This window comes from Aquila chrysaetos, chromosome 6 (assembly GCF_900496995.4).
Source record: "Aquila chrysaetos chrysaetos chromosome 6, bAquChr1.4, whole genome shotgun sequence".
Classification (NCBI taxonomy): Eukaryota; Metazoa; Chordata; class Aves; order Accipitriformes; family Accipitridae; genus Aquila; species Aquila chrysaetos.
Genome location: NC_044009.1, coordinates 6,751,521 through 6,771,306, shown reverse-complemented (window position 1 = coordinate 6,771,306; position 19,786 = coordinate 6,751,521). Strand labels below are relative to the sequence as shown.

The 19,786-nt window shown below is 37.1% G+C and overlaps 1 protein-coding gene across 4 annotated transcripts; it reads right to left on the bottom strand.

The window, feature by feature from the left end:
* Positions 1 to 1,521: 1,521 nt before the first annotated feature.
* On the bottom strand, positions 1,522 to 18,468 carry PDPN (podoplanin). 4 transcript variants are annotated; one of them, XM_030016899.2, is made up of 6 exons: positions 18,119 to 18,468; positions 5,778 to 5,863; positions 5,041 to 5,173; positions 2,888 to 2,923; positions 2,390 to 2,501; positions 1,522 to 1,776 (listed from the first exon to the last, which is right to left on the bottom strand). In XM_030016899.2, exons 1-6 carry the CDS (start codon positions 18,186 to 18,188, stop codon positions 1,770 to 1,772), a joined length of 444 nt encoding a protein of 147 aa, XP_029872759.1. In that variant the 5' UTR covers positions 18,189 to 18,468; the 3' UTR covers positions 1,522 to 1,769. The 4 variants fall into 4 exon arrangements, with proteins under 4 accessions (XP_029872759.1, XP_029872762.1, XP_029872760.1 ...); XM_030016902.2 differs by having other exon boundaries at positions 2,396 to 2,501; XM_030016900.2 differs by having other exon boundaries at positions 2,400 to 2,501.
* Between the last annotated feature and the right edge of the window lie 1,318 nt (positions 18,469 to 19,786).

Sequence of the window (19,786 nt, the reverse complement as noted above, 5' to 3'; positions counted from 1 at the left end):
TCATAGGTAAAAAAAATTTACTGACACTTAAGTTAAATAAAGATGCCTTTAAAAAAAATAAGTTAAATTGAGGTCCCATGGCTTTAATAAAGGTAGTGAAAACTTTGCAGCCTACTTCAAGCCCACTGTTGGGCCTTGGATTTTGGACTTTAAAAATGTCCAATACCAACTTAGCTTTAGTAAAGAACTGACTTAAGATACACACTAGGCTTAATCTTGTTACAGATTTTTATATAGTGCATATGTGACTTTGTACAGTGGTATCATTAATTTTTCCCTTTAGTTTTATGCAGCTTTTGAGTGTAAACAGAAATAAACCAAATGAGATTATGCTGGAGGTGACACATGAATGTATTATTCCATGGTATTGTACTACTGTGGACAAATTCTGGGACGCATATGCTCTGCCTGTTTACATGTTTAATTTTGAAGATAGTTTCATTTATCAGTGTCAAATGAGTTGTTTGTAGACACTGCACTGACAAGACAAGTAGCAAAATAATTTAGGAAAATTGAGGAAAGTTTAAAACATGTTATAGGGTGGGTTTTTTTAAAGAAAATAAAGAACAATTATTGTAAAATAAGACAATTTACATTATAATTTTTATTTCCAAAGCTCAGATTGATATGATAGTTAATGGCACATGAAAGAAACAGAAGAGCAAGTCTAGATAAGTTGACATATTTAGCAATTATTGACCATATGGATTATCATGATTTTTACACCAAACATTTAAGTGACTTAAAGGTTAGAAAACACGATGCATTGCAGCCACGTGACATACAAAGCCTTTGCTCTGAACTCTGTGCGTTCAGGTACTGCTGCACTAAATATGCCACAGAAAAGCTGTAGACTCCAAAGGTGCTTTATACCTCATTAACATATTCCGATCTAGTGTTGCACACACGTTATCAAACAAGCCAACTATACAGTTAGAAATGAGACAGTTAAAAAGTAAAAAAATTGTATACACTAATTCAAAAGCTTCTACATGTTGCCTCTAAAGCATGCTGAGTAACTGGTTAAAGTGACCCATCAAAATTGGGTATTTTCCAAGCACCCTTTAATTCAGGATGTGTATTTCAATCCCTGCATGTCTCTGCATCAAGAGAAGACAGGAAATTGCTGGTGCAACAGTCAGATGAGCAAGCTTTGAGTTGGTAGGTCAGTTCCAGCTGGGCCTACCATATTTTGTCACATAATAACATAAGCATCAAGAGCAGAAAATCTGTATCAATAGTGGAAAGATTTTAGCTTCCAATATCTAGTATTTTCTAGAAAATTTGTAAATAATCGGTTCTGTGAAGCAAATTTTTCCTTTTTGATACATCATTTGGTAGATAAACATGCCACGAGCACTTAACAAGCCAAAAACACTTAAGAGATTCTGGATGTGTTTTTTAAAGAAATGCATAAAATGCAATGTGAAATAATCTTTGGTAGCATTTAAAAATATTACCTGCAAATCGCATTTCAGATGTAAATCTCATTGCTGCTGGGTTTTTTCTTACTGCATAATCTTTTTCTTTCTTCTAGTAAACTCCTGGCTAGTAAAAATCCTATTAAATGTTCTGTACTCTGTAGTTGGGGGGGTGGGGGAGGGAGTCCTTAGAATTGTGTGGGATCCCCATAGATATGGAATTCTTTAACCATATTTTCCATGGATCATCTTCTCACACCAATACAGGAATAGTCTTTAGTTCTTATAAAATAAGAAGCACTTGTATCTTCTGGCATAGAATGGCATGGCTGCTTGCTTCAACTGTTTTCAGGGCCTGTAAAAAAAAACACAGACATTTTATTGTTGTTCATAGTTACCCAAATGTTAGTTACATGATCTTTTCCTCCCTTTCCTTGTCTTTCCTGTCACTGCTTTATTTCTCTTCCCAGTTCATATTTTGCTTTCTCCTAACACTGTGTGAATAGTATTTGTTAAATGTAGTGTGGATTTCTTATTACTTGGGAGGTTTTAAAGCACTTTAGATTTGCGTGGCACAAGTGAATCCTGTTGGTACCAAAACAGCTTCCAAAAATGTCCAGAGTAATAAGATAAAGGTTATTTCAGAAGTTGGCACTTTCAGAAGTTGGTCCCGTAATACTTCATAGTGAATTTTACCCTCTCTGCAGTAGAGTAATTAAAAACCCATGCACCTGACAAGTACTGTAACAGCATGCATGCAGTATCTGGCAATTTTTTCTGAAGCACATGAGGGGGTTTAGATCACCCACATTACATTGGTAGCTCTTGCTGAATCGATAGGCACTGTATAACATGTGAAAATAGGTTATTTTGCCAAAATAGAAGCATTAGAAATTTCCAAAGTGATTCCTGTGACCTTGCTCAGAGGATAATGCTTGTTTAAAAAGCCTGATTAGCAATTTACTTACGAGTACCTGCCTGACATCTTCCTTACAACAGCGATTATTATTCCTGCGAGGATTCCAACTGCAACTATGATTCCAATAATTATTCCAACCAGTGCAATTGTTTCCAGACCACCTGAAAGAGGAAATTGGGAATGTTAGCATGTTTCTCATGGAGACCATTGATAAGAGGCTACTGATAGAACTGACACTGTTCTGCTGCATCCCATTCCTTGGGGAAAATTTCCTTATATCTTGTGAACTCTGAAGCAGGTTTGGTAAGTTCAGCAGGCTTATTTGTAGCCTGCAGGCCTGCAGATGTGCCTTTGGGCTGGAGGGCTCCATATAGATGTGGCTATGGAGACAGTAATCAGGTGAACCAGAGAAGGCAGATCAGGGAGCACGTTGTGGCTCCTCCCGAAATTTTAAGAATAGCATGGGCATAGCTAGCGGCTTCTAGAAGGGTATCGCCTGGCAGTTAAGTTCTCCCTTGTCTCTATAACCATTTATTCTGTTTAATACCTTTTTCAGTTTTCTCTGGTTCCCCACTCAGTCCACCTGTAAAGCCAGAAAGAGAATAATTACTTAATTACTCTGTACAGAGTTTTGCATCCCCAATTTATAATGCCATATCCAAGGAAAACTTTTATCAACTACATCACAATGGTTTGAGGGCTGTGTAATAGCTTATTCTTTTGATAGGGAATGAGCGAATGAAAAGCTTGAGAGAATGAGTGCAAAGAGCTCTCTAAAGTAATAGAAATTAAAATCTAAGGGACTGTCATCTGATATATACTAGTGAAAGTTAAGTGTGATCTAGTTAAGATCAATAAGGATATACTTGGTATAAAAAAATTATAATTAAGACAGAAATCAGATTTTAGTTGTCTGAGTGATTTATGCTGATAAAATTTTGCCCTGCTCTCAGTGTATCTGCTGAACTATTTTTCTATTTATAAAGGCTTTTTGTCAGTTTAAAAGTTCCTTAAATTCCTTAGGATTTTTTTTGTGTGTGTGTGTAAGATTGTACAAAATCTGTTTAGTACACTTCTCTGTTTCTGGAATTGAATTTGTAGCTGAGTCCCCATCAGAAGCAGATGAAACACAAATGCTATTTTTAATTCATTAGAAGTATGTCATCCTGAATGTTTACCATATCCTTTAGGAAAAGTCTGAAAATTCTATCTAAAATTCAAATCTGCTGAACACTGCTTCTATTATTTAATGGTAAGCCAAGACAAGAGATCTACACTCTTAGCAGAGACAAGCAGGCTGGGAAAAGCAGATAAAAGCACATACAATTTTTAAACAAATGTGTCTGATTTATTGAGGGATATGAAACTGCTGTAGAACACGGAAGCTTCAGAAAGAAGCTAGCCAAAGCAAGTGTTTGCTCATAGCTGTTGTCTAGAGGTAATTGGCTTAGGCTACTTAGGGGAGAAGTAGTAAATAATATACATACTACAGGACTTTGTAGAAATACAACTGCCACAGGATTTGATTTGACTATCTGTTTCAAAGCAAAACCTATATGCTAAAAACAAACTGACTTGAAATGTGATTGACAGACTGCCATTCATGTGAATTAAGTTTACCGCTAATGTATTCTGACAGGTGAATCTGATATATTTGCGAGCCTCACAGACTTCCAATATTTGTGGTCTAAGTTTTGAGTTTGTACTTCAGGTAAAGTGCATTCTGAGCATCTGTTGGCAACAGCTACTACTGTTCGCATAAATCGGAGAAACTGTTCTTCATTTATTTAGACACTGTGCTAAATTTGCGTTTAGTTATCAAAAAGTTGGTCTGGAAACAAAAAGACCTTTTTTCTCATAATGGCTTATCTGACCATTTTAAAGTGAGATTTGTTAAACTTATGACCAGTCATTGATACTGTAACAGGACTGGAATATCACAGCAGAAAGTACAATGCTTGTGTTCTCTCACTTTTTACTGGTATGCACAAGACTAAACAGCTAAGAGCAGTCCTGGTCGAAAAGCCACATAGAGTATGTGCCCGTTTATTTGTGCCCATACATTCTTCTATACACAATCAGACACAGAAGCATAGGTACTCAGCAAGCTCTCTGGAAGACAGCTAAGCAGGCATAAGGTAAACAGGTCAGAATGCACTTTATCAAGCTTTTGTACTAATCTGTTGCTCATTGACTACTGTATGAACAGGGGTGCAATTTGCTTTGTATGTGCATGACAGTAATTTGTGTCCCTCCAGGGAAGCAAAGGCAGACAACTCGGCAAAAATCAAGAGGGCAGCTAGGTTGTAACAGTTATGTTTTCTGCATTTGATGACCTTTGAGTTGGTCCAGAAAAAAAAAAAAAATTCTTTTTCTGGAGAGCTGTTTGATTTTCATACTAATCTGAAAAGAAAGTGAAGGCTTCAGAGAGTTATTGCCTGCCTTGGGGTAGAACTGGCAGTGCATTGGTGAACAAGATCATATAGCAACTCACTCCTTTTGTCAGCGCACAGCTGTTATGAAGTTAGGATGCAGAGTGATTATTAAGGAGTAATTTTAGAAATCTTACTTTTCCCTTTCCAAAATCAGCAATGCTACCTTTGGCCGCACCTTAAACTTGGTATTTGAATTTTCCAGATATTGTTTAGTAGATGGCAGTAGAACTTTGATATAATAAAATAGAAATTAAATATTTTTTACCGTCAACACTTTCTGTGTTAACTTCGTAACCAGTAGAATTATCACTGTCTTCAGCTGGTACAAATGCACTTTGTGTGGTCATCAGTTGTCCAAACTGCAAGAGCTTTGTTACATTGTGTAGTCTTGTGGGCAACTACAAGAATTGGGGGGAAAAAGAGGGAAAAGAAAACCTCAGTACATTCAGTCTATGTGTATGAAATAAGCATTTAAATTTCTTGATCTGTCAGGTGCCCTGTGGATGCTTTTAAGCTATTGCTTGTCATCTTTGACTTGTGTACAGTGACAAAAAAAAATAGTAGTAAGCTGATTTGTATGCCCAGCTAGAGGCTTTCTAGATTGGATAACCTCTCAGTAGGACTACAAAAGGTGTAAGAGAGAACTGCAGAATATTGCAGACCTGCCTCTTTTCATTGTGGGGTGTTGGTTTTTTTTTACACTAGTTTGTCAGTTAGGTTTCACTGAAGCTAATGGAGAGATACTGAATTAGAAGAGGCAAATGGCAGTGAATAAGCAGGTTACGAATGCTTTTTGCAGCACATAAGAACTGCCAAAAACGTTTTCAACTTTGTCACCTTCAACCTGATTGCTTGCAAAGCAAAAGCATTGGCGTTAGATCTTTTATGTTAGAACTCAAGGTTATTCTTTATAACGATTATTCAAAATCTAAGCCATGAGACAATACCAGGAATATGAAATCAGGGTAACCTAAAGGAACCTTTATTTAGAATGATACTCACCAGGGTTGGTAATTCTTCAAATTCTGTATCATTTCTGTCTCTGAAATCAATTGTTGTACTTTCTTCTCCTTCTAGAACTGAGCTTGCTGAATAAAATTTTAGAAAATGAGTTAAGATTTTACTTTGTAGTCACATGTTCTGGCTACTTTGACATGTAAATTTTTTTAAACATGAGATCTATGAAGTGTTCCATCTCTCTGCCCCTGCACACTTACGTTTGCAAAATTATTTGGATTAACTTTGAATTCTGCTATACTCTTGTACAAAGCTGTAGGACAAAGAGCTTAAGTACACATCACTTAGCCCTGGCACAACCTTGAAACATATTGGTTACTAAATACTTTGTCCAAGAAAAGATTTCTTTTTTTTTTATTATTGTAAGAAAAGATTCCCCCCTCTCTCCCTGGGTGGATGTGACCACTCCAGATTTCAAGTTAAGCATTACCTTCTGTATTTGGATAAATTACTTCAAGCATCTTCCATTTTCTAAAATAGTAAGAGCTTTCTCCCATCTTTCAGCTCGGTCCCAGGTGCAACCTTTATTTTTAGAACTATCATTAATGCTTATGGGTGTAGCTGTAGTTTAGAAAATATTCCTACACAAATCTATTCAGAGATTTTTCTAAAGTTGCAAACCTTACTTGCCATAATTTGAATTTTTTAGGTAACAAAGTAAGGTCTTCCTTTTTATTCTAGACCTATATATGTCATCTGTGCTCTTTCATGTAACGGACATTTAAATTTCGGCCCGCACAATGCTCTTTCTTTACAAATACAGCCACACTTCATCAGTAGGAAAAATGAGATGGAACAAGGTAGAACGTGAAAGATATGGATATGTGAAGATAACTGGCAGTATCAAGAAAATGTCAAAAACATAAGTATCATTTGATTAAGTTTCTTGTGATTCATAAAACTATGACCATACACAGTATGAAGTTAATGTAGTGTGATATCTCTTGGGAGTTTCTAATTCACCATGATTATAAAGTTAGGTGAGGCTGCTTGTTATGCTGTTGCCTGCGGCATAAGACTTCTGCTAACTCCAGATACCAGTGTTTTAGCAAAGACCTAATAATAGATATTGTCCTGAGCAAAAACTTAAGGCAAAAACCCCAAACTTCTGAAAAACTCTTTCCTGCATCTAACTTTTATTTCAGCAATCAGAGCAAAATTTTGTCCAAATGTTTTCAAATCCAATTTATACTTTTTCAGCATAATACTTAGTTATTGCTACGAAATATTGCAATGCTAGCTGAAGGTTACGTGAATGAGAGCCATGTTCATTCTCTTTAAAAAGCAGAGAATTTTTAGGGGGGTTGGAGAAAACCCTGGATGCTCACACATCATTTGCCTATGATGTATGTAAGGTAACAACTGTCAGCTGCTAATAGGTTAATTATGAACAAAGAATACCTAATCCTTTATTCCTTTGCAAGATAGTTTGATACCTCTGTAATTTGGTAAATAGTAAGTAGTAGATTGGTAGTGCTGTGTAGTGATCTCTTCAGGGAGGAGGACAGCTATTCACATGAGTTATTTAAAATGAGGGATTTATTGTACCATTTGAATATTTTATGTAAGAGAAATATTCATGACCTGTTTTATTAAGTCTTAACACCATTTCTACTAATTTCACCTAGTTTTATTTAGTGACCTAAAAACATTCTCATCTCCTCTGCATTTGAAATTAGACTATTTCTGAATTGTTAGACTAGTTCCAAATAGTAAGACTATTTCTTATGAGAGACTTTAATACTCCTAAATGCACCCTACTTGTGTTGTATATGATATAGAGGCAAGTAAACAGAATTTTTGTTCTGTGACTGAAATTAGAAGGAATGGGCATTTTGCTCGATATCAGTCAAAACCGGAAAAAGGATAGAATCACTTTGGATCAGCTGTGCATATATCACTTCGAAATTACTTTTCTTTAACTGTGAGTTCCGTTTAACTTTTGTTCCTTTTTCATCTGCCTCTTTTTAAAAGAAAAACATTATTTCAAATGAAAAAGCCAATATTTCATTTTGAAACGAGTAGGAAAAAAAAAAGCACTGGCACTTTAAAGGAAATTTTTCATACAGGGGATGAATGATTTGATATTAGAAAAAAAAAAATCTCTGTTTTTGCTTGAAACTCTCATCTGAATTCTACTGGAAACTTGCAAATGTTTTTCCTTGTTCCCAAAACTCATTTTAGAACCAAACTAAGAATTTTTCATCCATCTCTAGCAATGCAAGACTGAGAGCTTTGTCCCATCGCCAAGAGAATAAACACTGATCTAAACTTAGATTTCTAATTCCATGTTTACTCAAGTAAATAGAATTTTATATTTTTATACCTTTCTAAGGCTGAATACAGATACACTTTCTATTTAAGAGCCAAAAGGGTGTGCAAGTAGTACTTTAGGCACTAACAGATGAAAAAAGTATATTCATGTTATGCCAACGTGCTCCCTAATATAGGTGCTAATTAAGCCAGCCAGTCACCTTATAATCCATGGAAAGACTGGAACAGGCCAGGGTAAATCATATTTCTAAGTTAGATGGTAAAAATAATGTTTTCGTCATTTTTGATTGCAATACTCCAGGTAAGCAGCCTTGAAAATTTTCTGTTGAGATAGCATAAAAGGGGCTTGACATCACTCAAGGTGTCTTGATTTAGCCACTTTCTAAATATCAGGGCATTTTAAGATATGGCATGACTTTATAATACTTATTTTTTTGCTTATAAATTAATGTCTTTGAAGTACAATATTGGGATTATGCTATGTAAATGTTAAGTGTAAAGAAAGAAATAGCAATAGAGCTCAACAACATGAATTGTGGATGGACCGGTGTACCTCATAACCCCAGTTGGAACTGAAAAAACATCCTTTATTCACTAGTTGCAAAATAAGCACAGATGGAGAAAACCAACTACCAGAGGAAAAACCCCAAGTAGAAAGTGAAATAAGTTGTTGGGTTTTTTTTATGTTAACGACAAGCAGCTTATTCAGAGAAGCTACATATAGTCTTGGCATGGCAGTAGCTTTCAGCCCTGAAGAATTGCCTGACAGTGAAGGCAGGAGGAAAGAGTGTCACAGAACAAAGATGTAGAGAATTACTGAATGTCACAAAGAAACATGAAATAATTATTCTTTGTGTGATAAAGTTATTGCAGATTCTTGGCAATGAGTGACATGTAGAAAATCTATTTCAGTCCATTTGGCCTCTGCATACAGTGATTGACAAAAGGAGGTGGCCCAGATTAATATTGCCTAATTTTAGGTTCTTAATAGAGGTGCCTAAATACGGTGTCTGCTTGCCCTTATCTTCTTTTATAGTCTGTAGGGAAAGATAAATACTTCTAGAAGGTAATTCAGCTCACCTGAGATTTGGGTTGTCCTTGGTAGTGCTGCCTTTCCGTAATTGTAAAGGGAAACTAGAATAATATGGCTCCCCTGTAAACTTCCTAAAGCTCACAGGTAGAACTGATTTCTATCAGTGTGAAGGTCTTGTTTAGCCCTATCCAATCTGCATAATACTGCATTCAAGCTGAGGTCCTGTATTTGTTGGAGAATAGTGCCTGGACTACATTTCCAGGTTTGTTTTTGTGGGACAGACACTGGAGGTGGTCTGGGTAGTACTTAAGCAGACACTACTGAACTATTAGCAAAAGAAGGACTGGGAGGTAATTTGTTATCAGCATATTGCATTTGTAGGAAGGAATATCTGATACTAGACAACTCTATGTCAGAGAAAGTCATAATAAAGTAAAAAAATATTTAAATGAAATTGAGAAAAACTGTTGGTCTTGAAACTTCTTTCCCTGTACCCAGTACAAGGCATATATACCACTGACATCAAAGAGAATGTAAATGGGATGTAAGGGTATCTGTGCTTTAGTCATTTGTTGGTTTCATCTGATGGGGGCCAAACGTAGCAAGAGCCATAGGGTTAAGTAGTGCTTCTGCATATGTTCTTAATATTATCTTAGAGGAGGCTGTAAATAAAAACAGTGCCTCATAGTGCTGTGATTGTCTCCAGCTAGCACTATGGCCTCTTCTGTTCGCAGCTATACATTGCTGCAGATGTGAATTAATCATTGCATTTCTTTCTGCCAAAGTTCCAGCTGGGTGCGTTTCAGTTCAAAGTCCCCAGCTGCCATAAGGCTGCAACTTCTCACACCAGGAGAAAATTTGATGTCTTTAAAAGTTTAATACTGCTTTGAAAGCATCCCATGGTTAAGCATCCCATGACCCACTTAGGGGAAGATGAGCTCACTAGTCATTGTTATGCATGGAGCAACAGTTTACTAGAAAAACCTCTGAGGGTTGCTTTCAAAGCACCGTGGTTGTGTTGGAATGGAGAATGAGTTGTAAAACTGTTGTTCATTAGCATTTCTTTCAGGTATTTCCAAAACCAACAAAGATACTTTTGAAGATGAAAAATGTTGTCGGATCTTGTTTCTTTCCCAGCAGTCTGAATAAACCCAGACACCAGTGGGCAAAGACAGTTTTAAGCCTGTATTTTAGCTTAGTCCTTGAAATAGGAAGCCCTCAAAATAGAATGAGTTTCCATCTCTGTGATAAGAGACCAGTAGGTAAAAATTGCTAACCCTGAAGGATTCCCTCTTAGCAAGAGCTGAAATAATCTTTATTGGTCATTGCCCCTTTGCTCCTATTTAAAAAAAGAAAGGCAGCTTCAGTTACTTATAACAGCTAAAAAAATTAACCAGCAGGTTAAGTGTCAAACAAAAGCTTGGCTCTTAAAATTCAAGTTTATTTTTATCTGTATCTTACTGATATCATATTTCATCCTGTCCAGCTATGCTAGATAGGTGCTTTGTGGAATGCTTCTCTAGAAAAGCAAGGGACAGAATTCAGTGGGACTGATTGCTTGGGGTAATACTGAGCTACCTATCTAGAGCTGACTGATGTTTTTCAGTATCTGCTTCCTGAACTGTTACAGACCAAGTGGTGGTGTTTGAAGGGCTGTGTATGTACGTGTGTGTTGGTCATCCTGTTTTGGGCATATTTTACTCAGCATTTATGTCCTGATACAGGAATTCCCTGAGGAAGCATTCTTTGCTCACAGACCTTAATTTGATTGTGAGCAAAATGAGTCTTAAAGTCCATATCTCATTACTGGAATCAGTTCAGTTGTAGTTCAGTGGAAACTTTTATTCATGGTGGTGGAAGTTTAACAAAAATGTGTGATTTGATAAGGTATCTGCCTTTTGAATACATAATGTCTCAGCAGCAGCTCTGTAGTTTTCAAATACAATTTTGTCTGTTATTTGGCTTCATCCTCAATTTAAATGTATTCCATAGTCGAGTCCAAAATCTACCTCATCGGCTTAGTTTTCTCTAAAAGTTTTCTATTTTTTTATAATTGCTTAAGCATTTTGGGGTGTTTTAAAAAAGCATATAGGTGTCTCTTGTGAAATGGTTTAACACTGGTAAAGCTAGGCTACAAAATATTTTGGACTTTGAAAATTTGAGGTTTTGAAGAATATAGTAGAGTGGATTCTGGGTTTTGCCTTCTGGATTTTGAGCCTTTGGACAGTTAAAATTTTCAGACTGTAGAAAGGTAAGGAAGTTTCTTAATGAAAACTGAAACTCTCATTTGTACCTGTGGCTCCTGCAAAATTCATGACATCTGCAATATCCTTAGCCCATTTGGGGCCACAGCATTGGCATTTTCTCTTTTTCTGTTAATTCTTTCTGGAAGTTGCAGTAATATATCATACCATGATAAAGAAATGCTCTGGCATATGTGTAAGTGTCTAGACTTTTTGTTGTTCAGGAGAAAGTATGTACTGTCTGTCTAAATCCTGAAGTGCTTACTGTACTTTCCTTATACAAAGACTGACAGCTTTGCTTTATATAATGAAGGAAGCTGGATGACAAAATACCGTGCAGTTTGGAAAGTATCTGCCAGTTGAAAAATGGTCATGATGCACAAGGAAGGATTTAGCTCAGCCTCATTTGGAGTATGACTGACTTTGTTCAGGTATTCCATGTAGCTCATGATGACAATGTTTTGCTGAATTGTCAGAAACATTTCCTTTGGTCACCACACCCTACTACAGATGGTTTCTATTGCTGTGGCTGGCTTAGCCAAAGGAACAAAGCCGGAGTTAAAAATGTACAGTGCCAAGTGGCAAAGAACCACTCAGCTGCTTCTGAAGCAAATCACATGTCTTCTGAGTGTTACAATATTCTACATTGTCCATATATAGGATACCCACAGAAAAGCAAAGCAAAATATATTTTAACTGGGCAGATACAGAAAAAAACCCTGCTCTTCAAGTGCTTGCTATATGTATATGACCCACAACCAAAGTTACGAAACAAAGGCACGAGAGGAAAAGGTGGTAACTTACTAAGCTTTCTCTTACGCATGATAAAATTGGCCACAGAGCTGTGGGCACTAAGAAGGAAAAGACTATTTAACTCCATTATGGGATATTCCTTTAAAATATTCTTTGCAGAACTAGTGATGAGACTTCTAAGGTTTATGCTTTTAATAATGTTGCTGTGTCAGTCTCTGATATCTTGTCTGGTAAGTACACTGACCTCGGAGTTGCTATCCCATGAATGTGGGATAAAGCCACTTTCTTACTGATCTTTGCTGCCCCATGACCCTGTGGCAACTGCAGTCTTACTAGCGATTTCTTTGTTTTCTTTGAGCAGTAAGGGTTTGACTGGGGTAACAAGATTGGAGTTGTGATCAAGGTGTAAGTCTCTTTTGCTTCATTCTGTAAGTGGCACCTAAAACTGAAGCGTTACAGGACTGTTTATCACTCCATGGCTGACAAGGAATGAGCGTTGGAGCTAAGACAAGTAGAAAAGTACAACATTTCGTGTAATGGATCAGCGAATTTTATGGGGTATGCAGCAGAAAGCAGGCAATCTGTGTACAAATATTGGGATAAGTAAATGCAGATTAAAGGAATTAAGAAATGACCTCTAATACAGTAATAAACTAATCTTTTTCCCTGAATCACTTCCTTCCCAAAACTCTGAGGCTGTAGCCATATGCCCTTTCACAGCTGCCTTGATGAAGGTTACTAACCCCTTGTATCTGCCAGCAGAACTGTTTGCATCATAATTTCTTAACTAATTTGTTTGAAATATGTATGCTAAACACTATAACTAGAACCTGGTTAGGCTTTAATTTTGTTCACACAATGATTTTTGGCTAGCTGCTTTACGTTGCCACACAGCAAGCAAGATCCATTCAAATATGTTTAGTCTGACTTTCATAGTAACTAATAACATGCTAGCTAATATTTGGATGGGTTTCATAGTCATAAAAACATTTTAATATACATTCGGAATTAAGTGTGTCCCCTTTATAAATTCATCAGTAGCTCATATACTACTTAAGACCTCCTAAGAGAGTACATGTTTGCCTGAAATGGTGTACACAGTGGAATTGTGCCCTCACAAAGGATTATTCTGATGCAATTTATGCTGGATGTTGTAGTGTTTGTAACCAACAAATACAAAGATGGAAAAACACGAGGAAGTCATAAAGCAACATGAGAATGTGCACAGCATCACAGTTTCTATTTCCTTTGAGAGTCTTTGGGCAGGCTTCTGAGACAGTGAGATGAAAATCAATAGCAAATTGCTGTCTTATTTTTTCTCATTTGTTTCTCTTTAGAACATCCCAACATACCTATATTCCCAATCCTACATCTTATTCTGAAATGCTGCATAGCAAGTTGTGCACCACACAGCTATGTGAGCTTTGCTGCAGCATTATTTCAAAGTGAGAGTAAGGGATGTGCACACAAAAATCGCAGGAGGCCCTTTTAGAGGCTGCCTGTCTGCAGCATGGATCTGGGATGCAGTGAATAGTAGGACCTGGCAGCATTTGGGTTCCATCCTGTAGTCCTTGACCACATCCAGACAAAAAGCAAACAAACCAACAAAACAAACGTGCAACTGAGACAGACCATATGTTAGAGCTGGGCAAACAGTAGTCATGTCTGTGGTGTGCATGTATGGCTTGCCTCAGATGACGCAAGGAAGAAACACTGCATGCTTCTGTCAGAGCCCAACAGCCTGCATGCTGTGGGTTAGCCTTCCTTTGCTGTTTTTTTAATTATCTGTTAAAATTCTCTTTTATCTCTCTAGGTTCTCAGCTGCTTATTTTTGCAGATGATTTACAAGTACTAGATCTGGGGTAAATGCATGGGTTCAGGGGAAACCGTTGAATTACAGGAGCTGAGAATCTGGCCTCTCTCTTTCCAGTTTTCACTGTGCAGCCTGAGCTAATGAAAGGTCCACTTGTGAACTTTTAAATATGACTATTTCCTTTGCTTTTAAAGTTACACAGATTCAAAAACTAACTTTTGAGATACAGATGGGCAAGCTTCTGCTTTCCCAATGAAGAGGAGAAAGCAAATTTTATCTGTTCTCTGCTGGTCTTTCACTATGACACTGCAAAATACAGACTCACTAATTTACAGACGTACTCATTGAGACCCAGTAAGATGTTTTTCTACTTTTTGTGGCAATTAAGTTTCAGGTATTGGACATGTAGAGCTACATTCATATCACACTAATGTAGTTTACAAGAGGTATATATGGCGACACACGTGCAAGTGCACTCATCATTCATGATGCACCCAGATGCAGGGTAAAAGGTTTTGTCATGCTTATTTAGTAGAAGACTGGCTCCCTTTTGGAGTCACGTGTGACTGTTCATTTTGGTTGTTCATTTTATTTAGTACCAGCAGTTACAGAACTTGATTTGGAGAAAAGTTGAGAGTTGCTGGACTTTGTTGCTTAGTTTTGCTACTGAACTGGCAACTGAATTTGGGTAAATCAAGATACTTTTGAAAAAAATCATTCTTGTAACTTTGTCCATTTTCTTTTTTATGATTTTGAAAAACATAGAAAACTTCTTAGACTTTCATGGTTGACTGTACATTTCAATTTCCTTTCTTATCATATAAACACTTTTCATCTGAATTATCCTGTCCATGTGCTTAGTTTTAGTCCAAAACAAATGTAAAGTAATATGACCTAGTATAAACCTGTTTGAGACTTGCATAAGGAGTTATAACCTAGTATTTGCCTCTAGGTAAGATCAGGCACATGGACAGCTGATACAGCTCAAGTGACATGTGGTAACTTGTTTAACAATCATGTTAATTTTTGTTCATGTTATGTGACAGCCAATAGAGTAACTTCCTTCTCTGCAATGATACTTGCACCATGGGAAAGGTTTCAAATTAGGAAATGTGTTTTCTCTGTAAAGCACTCATTTGAATGCTTGAGCTTTTAATTGTTTGATTAATGCTGTGCCCAGAAAAAAATTAGGCCAACTTCCATTTCAACTCATTTGGTCTGATCCTGTGTGTGAAGATTTGCCTGAGTTTTTATATGCCTAACAGGATCACAGAAGGACAAAAATGTATCTGCTAATCATTCAATAGGAAATGCTTTAGTCTAAATATTCATCAGCTTGTATAGTGCTCAAGGCTGTCCTTGGTTGTAAGAAAGACAAGATACTCTCTTGTTTCAGTCAGGATTTAAACCATGAATGGATAACACAAATAGAGTATGTGTGAATGTGTTTTTAAGTAGACAGTGGTGTAAGATTTGTTACTAGGTTTTCTTCCTGTGTTTTTGGTAATTTCTGCCATTAATTTTATTTGGAAGCTCACATATGAAGAGTGAAGTGAATTAGTAAGTTAATTCTCCTTCTCCTCCACATCAGTATAGTATTTTATGCTTTTACAGCTTTATGTCTTGCTTTATGTGACCCAGTTAAAGGAGCCTTTATCCTTTCGTTTGGAAAGCAACTGACTTTGGGACCAAATATTCCTGTTAAGAGTAGCACAAACCCAGGAAATTTTAACAGAAATCTTCACTCATTTTTAACTTACTAATGTTAGATGTCATTTGCATGTTCTCTATGAGCAAAGAATGTTTAAACATTTCTGACATCTCCTTTAAGATTCAGAGGTTCCAACTGAAATGTTGTTCATAGGTTGGCTGATAGTCCTGTTACTGGATCAGTGGTAACTGCTATTTTTCAATCATGTTTCTGGTTCACAGTGGTCCTGAAATGGTTTCCATGCCTGTGGCTTTTTTGTAAAGTTGCAGTAACTCAAAGACAACGGATACTAATGAAACTACTCAATTTGTGGATCGCTATCTGGAAGGGGAAAAATGCTATGCTTACCACTAGGATCAAGAGCTGAATTCAAATTACTTGGCAATTCAAGGAGTAATTTGGAACCATTAATAACAGTTTTGAAAATATGCCTCCTGATCAAAACAAACCCGCTTTTCTTGATTCAGTCTCAATCCAGAAAATGGAATGCCCAAATACAACAAAAGGGTAGCTGTAGATTTATTTATGGCCTGATCAGGGTTAAGAGGTGTAAGAATCTGATAAGGAAACTTTTTTCTCTAAAATCCTCCGGCCAAATTACCCCAGAAGTTCAGGTATCTGAATATACCCACTCCACCTAGTATTATACAAGCCCAAAAACTTCTCCATCTTCACTGTCAGTGCAGGCACAGATTGCGGAATGTGGCATTGTCATTTTAAGTCTGTTCTAACTTGTAATTGTTGATGGTTATCAGTAAACAGCAGTGATACCCATGCTAAATATTTGGGACTTCCTTATTTTATATCTGGAGTCTATTTTCCTGGTGTATCCTTAGGAGGTTACCCTAAATGACTGACCCCATGTGAGGAAAAAGTCATAAAAGCTGAACAGACACAGAAAGCCTTAAATACTGTAAACCATATTCTAGATCCAACTGTGGAGTTCAATGCAGGCTATACTGGTAATAAAACAGAGGTAGAATCTTGCAAGCAGGAAATATTTTAACATTTTTCTGGCTAATAGGGTTTCAACGTGATCATTGCTGGACTCCTCCTTTCAGACTTGAGAGAAAATATGCTTAAAAATTCCCCAAAAGCCTTAAGACAAAAGATGTTTTTTCCTGTAATTCTAGTATCCTAGAAACTACTTAAGGTAATTCTAGAAAATTGTGGTAGGTTTTGCATCATTTTTAGTGTCTTTAAACTTTGGTGCTTTTAATATTGGTGCTTTTTAAGGGTAAGCTAGCTGGGTAAGCCATAAAGTGCATATCCCAGAGAAAGCCTAGAAAGCAGTATTTGGGACTTGCCTAATATCTGTAGATTTTAGACTTTCTGTGAAGTTTTGGAGTGTAACTCCAAACTTTCAGCCTCATAATCTGACATACAGAATACCTGGAATTCCCATTAGAAGGTTCAAGCCAACACCCACACATACTGTATATTGATATAGCTCCATTATTTCCAGCAGAATGATATTGACTGTCACCAAGCCAAAATCAGGTCATATGTTTCAGTTAGGGTCCTCAAATCCAAATCAGACAAGTAGATTTATGCTTTGGAAGACTAGTGAGTTGAGTTTCAGGTTATTGTTTTTGGAGCACTAGTACTTGGAACATGTTCCATAGCAACGGTAGCTGTATTTCACTGCTACAGGCACACTTTATGTTTGCGCATACATCATACATCAGGCACATTGCCTTATGGCCAATTCATTCATAATGAGTCAAATACTATGCAGAAAGACTGAATTTGAATGTGATGTTCCTGGAATCAAGTACTGCTCAGGGTAATTCTGATTTACTGTTAATAAATCAGACTCTTCTCCTTTAGCTGTAAAAAAGACTTAAACGTCTGTTTTACCTAAAAGCGTACAATCTGTTTTTCTTAGAAAATTCAAAAGAAATAGTTTGCCAAATAAACTTTTTCTGAGTAGATACATAACACTTCAAATCTGTCTTAGGTAATACTTCTTCCTGTTTTAGTTTCTTTCACTTGTATATGTTGCTTACGGCTAAGTTAGTATTAGCAAAACCCTGCATAAGGCTCAAATTCTAAGCTGTTGTAATGCTTCTAAGTACAGAAGCTAAACACTTGAATGGAAAGATTTATAAGTTACTTTCACAGAGAGATTCACCACCTAAATGTCAGTTACAACTAAATTATTTCTTGCAGTCTCCTTTGCATATATTACAGTGAAACTGAAGACATTTCCAAGGGCTCTTGATGTAATGCCTTCCCTGACTGCTTGTATCATTCTCCTTCCCTTACACAGACACACAGAAAATTCTGTTCTAATAGAGCATAACTCAGCCCATCTGAAAACTTTTGATGTGTTTCTTTCCTGATTACAGCCCATAGTAGATGCCCAGTAGTAGCTTAAGAATTCAAAAGAAAGTTTTATAAGCAGGACAGAACAACGATATTGCCTATGAGTAAGCACACAAACTGTTAAATTACAGGAAATGACTGGAAATAATTTTAACCGAAGTTTCTTCTTACCTTCTTCAGCAAGTGCTATGAAGGGCATGCTCCCTAGAACGAAGATGAAGAATTGAACTTTAATAAACATCTTTGATCTGCTTCGAGAATAGCTTTCCAATCCTGAGACCAGATGGATTCAAATTCTGATTAACTTTTTTAGAGACAGGGGAGAATTGACATCACAAAAAGGAATCACTGCAAAAAAATACTTTGGTATTCCAAATATTCCGTTAACTGCTGCAGTCTAAAGGGGGAAGGTTTTCCCGGATGATAACTATACAGCTAAAGAAAACTGAGCGGAGTTGGCCTTACTTTCTTTAGCCAAGGGGTGGGAGCATGCCTAAGGTGGTCCTCAAAGAAGAGCCAGGCCCGCCCTCTGCACTCTGTTTGGTCAGTACTAAAATTATGATCTCAGCCCAGGTTTAAAGTTACAGGAGCTGTTGTGGCTTTCAGAAGACTTTTATTTAGCCAAGGGGGAAAGGGTATTTAGGCAGAGTGAGGTGTTCAGGGAGTTCCCTCCCTTCTGCAAACTGTCCTTACAAAATATTTAAGGAACAACACTAAGGACATTTTTGCTGTTATTTCCAGCAGTGAACTGATGTTTTTTTCATTTCAAAGTGAGCCCCCATGTTTATCTGAGCAAGTGTGGTAGTGAATGTGCATTTAGGGATACTGAAATAGTTTTAGGACGGGTTATTTAATTCTGCAGTAAATACCGTCTGAATTTTTCTGCATGTCTAAGTCTCTCTCAGCTTGTGTCCTCAAGTGACATCCTAGCCTTAGTCTAGCATTTACCTCTGCCCACAGGCTTGCTGGCTTCATGTGCTAATATCACCCTGCAGAGACGGAGGGTTTTTGCTTTTCGTATGTAACTATTAGTAGTACAGCTATACAATGGTCTGTACAAGACTAGTTACTTTTTTCTTCTATATGTTTCTGTGCATCAGCATTGCATGGCACGTATGCAAGACTAGATTAACACTCTACCAACACCTGTAACAGATACTTTTTCTCACAAATAATGGTGGTTAGACAGCAACTGGGGCTGAAGCAGGACTTGGGGACCAATGATTTATATTAATCCTTTTCTGAACCCTCCCTTGTCTTGGACAAGTAATCTACTGATTCTCATCTCTTTAGGAATGCAGTGAGTTTTAATCAGTGCTCAGATGTGAACTAACTGTATCACTGTGTGTGCCACATAGCTGAGTGGAGGAAGTATTTGACTTTCTCCCTCAGTTTCTGTACCTTGAAGTCCTGAAGTGCTAGGACATCAGACTCTGAAGCATAGCAGCAGAAGCATAAATTTGTTTCCTTTCTGCTGACAGTTGTGGAGGAGGTAACCTCTGCAGAAGATTGGGGCAGGCTTGTGGGAGAGGTTTTATCTTTTTTTAAAAAAAACAACAACAAAACAAAATAAAAACCCAACCAAAAAAACCCCTGAAACATGGCTAGGTTGTTTTGCTCAGTGAATGTGAGTCAGACCTGTCATTAAGACCCCACAGCACTTTGCGCTATGAAGGACCAAAGCAAGTCTAAACATAAGCAATGATACAGTGATGTAAAGAGGGCTGCAAATAGGAAATGCAACACCTTCCGTAGGGGTTTACTTTTGAAAGTGATAGGTGCCAAAAAGAATTTGTTAGCTATAGATATAAGTTATGGTGCTATAACTGTGTTCTTTGT

Bases quoted from the DNA above. Each gene is read 5' to 3' on its own strand.
- PDPN (XM_030016899.2), bottom strand. From the start codon at position 18,188: ATGTTTATTAAAGTTCAATTCTTCATCTTCGTTCTAGGGAGCATGCCC. The intron at 5,864-18,118 runs GTAAGAAGAAAC...AATTTTATTCAG, and splicing joins CATAGCACTTGCTGAAGAAG to CAAGCTCAGTTCTAGAAGGA. The intron at 5,174-5,777 runs GTGAGTATCATT...CAATTCTTGTAG, and splicing joins TTGAAGAATTACCAACCCTG to TTGCCCACAAGACTACACAA.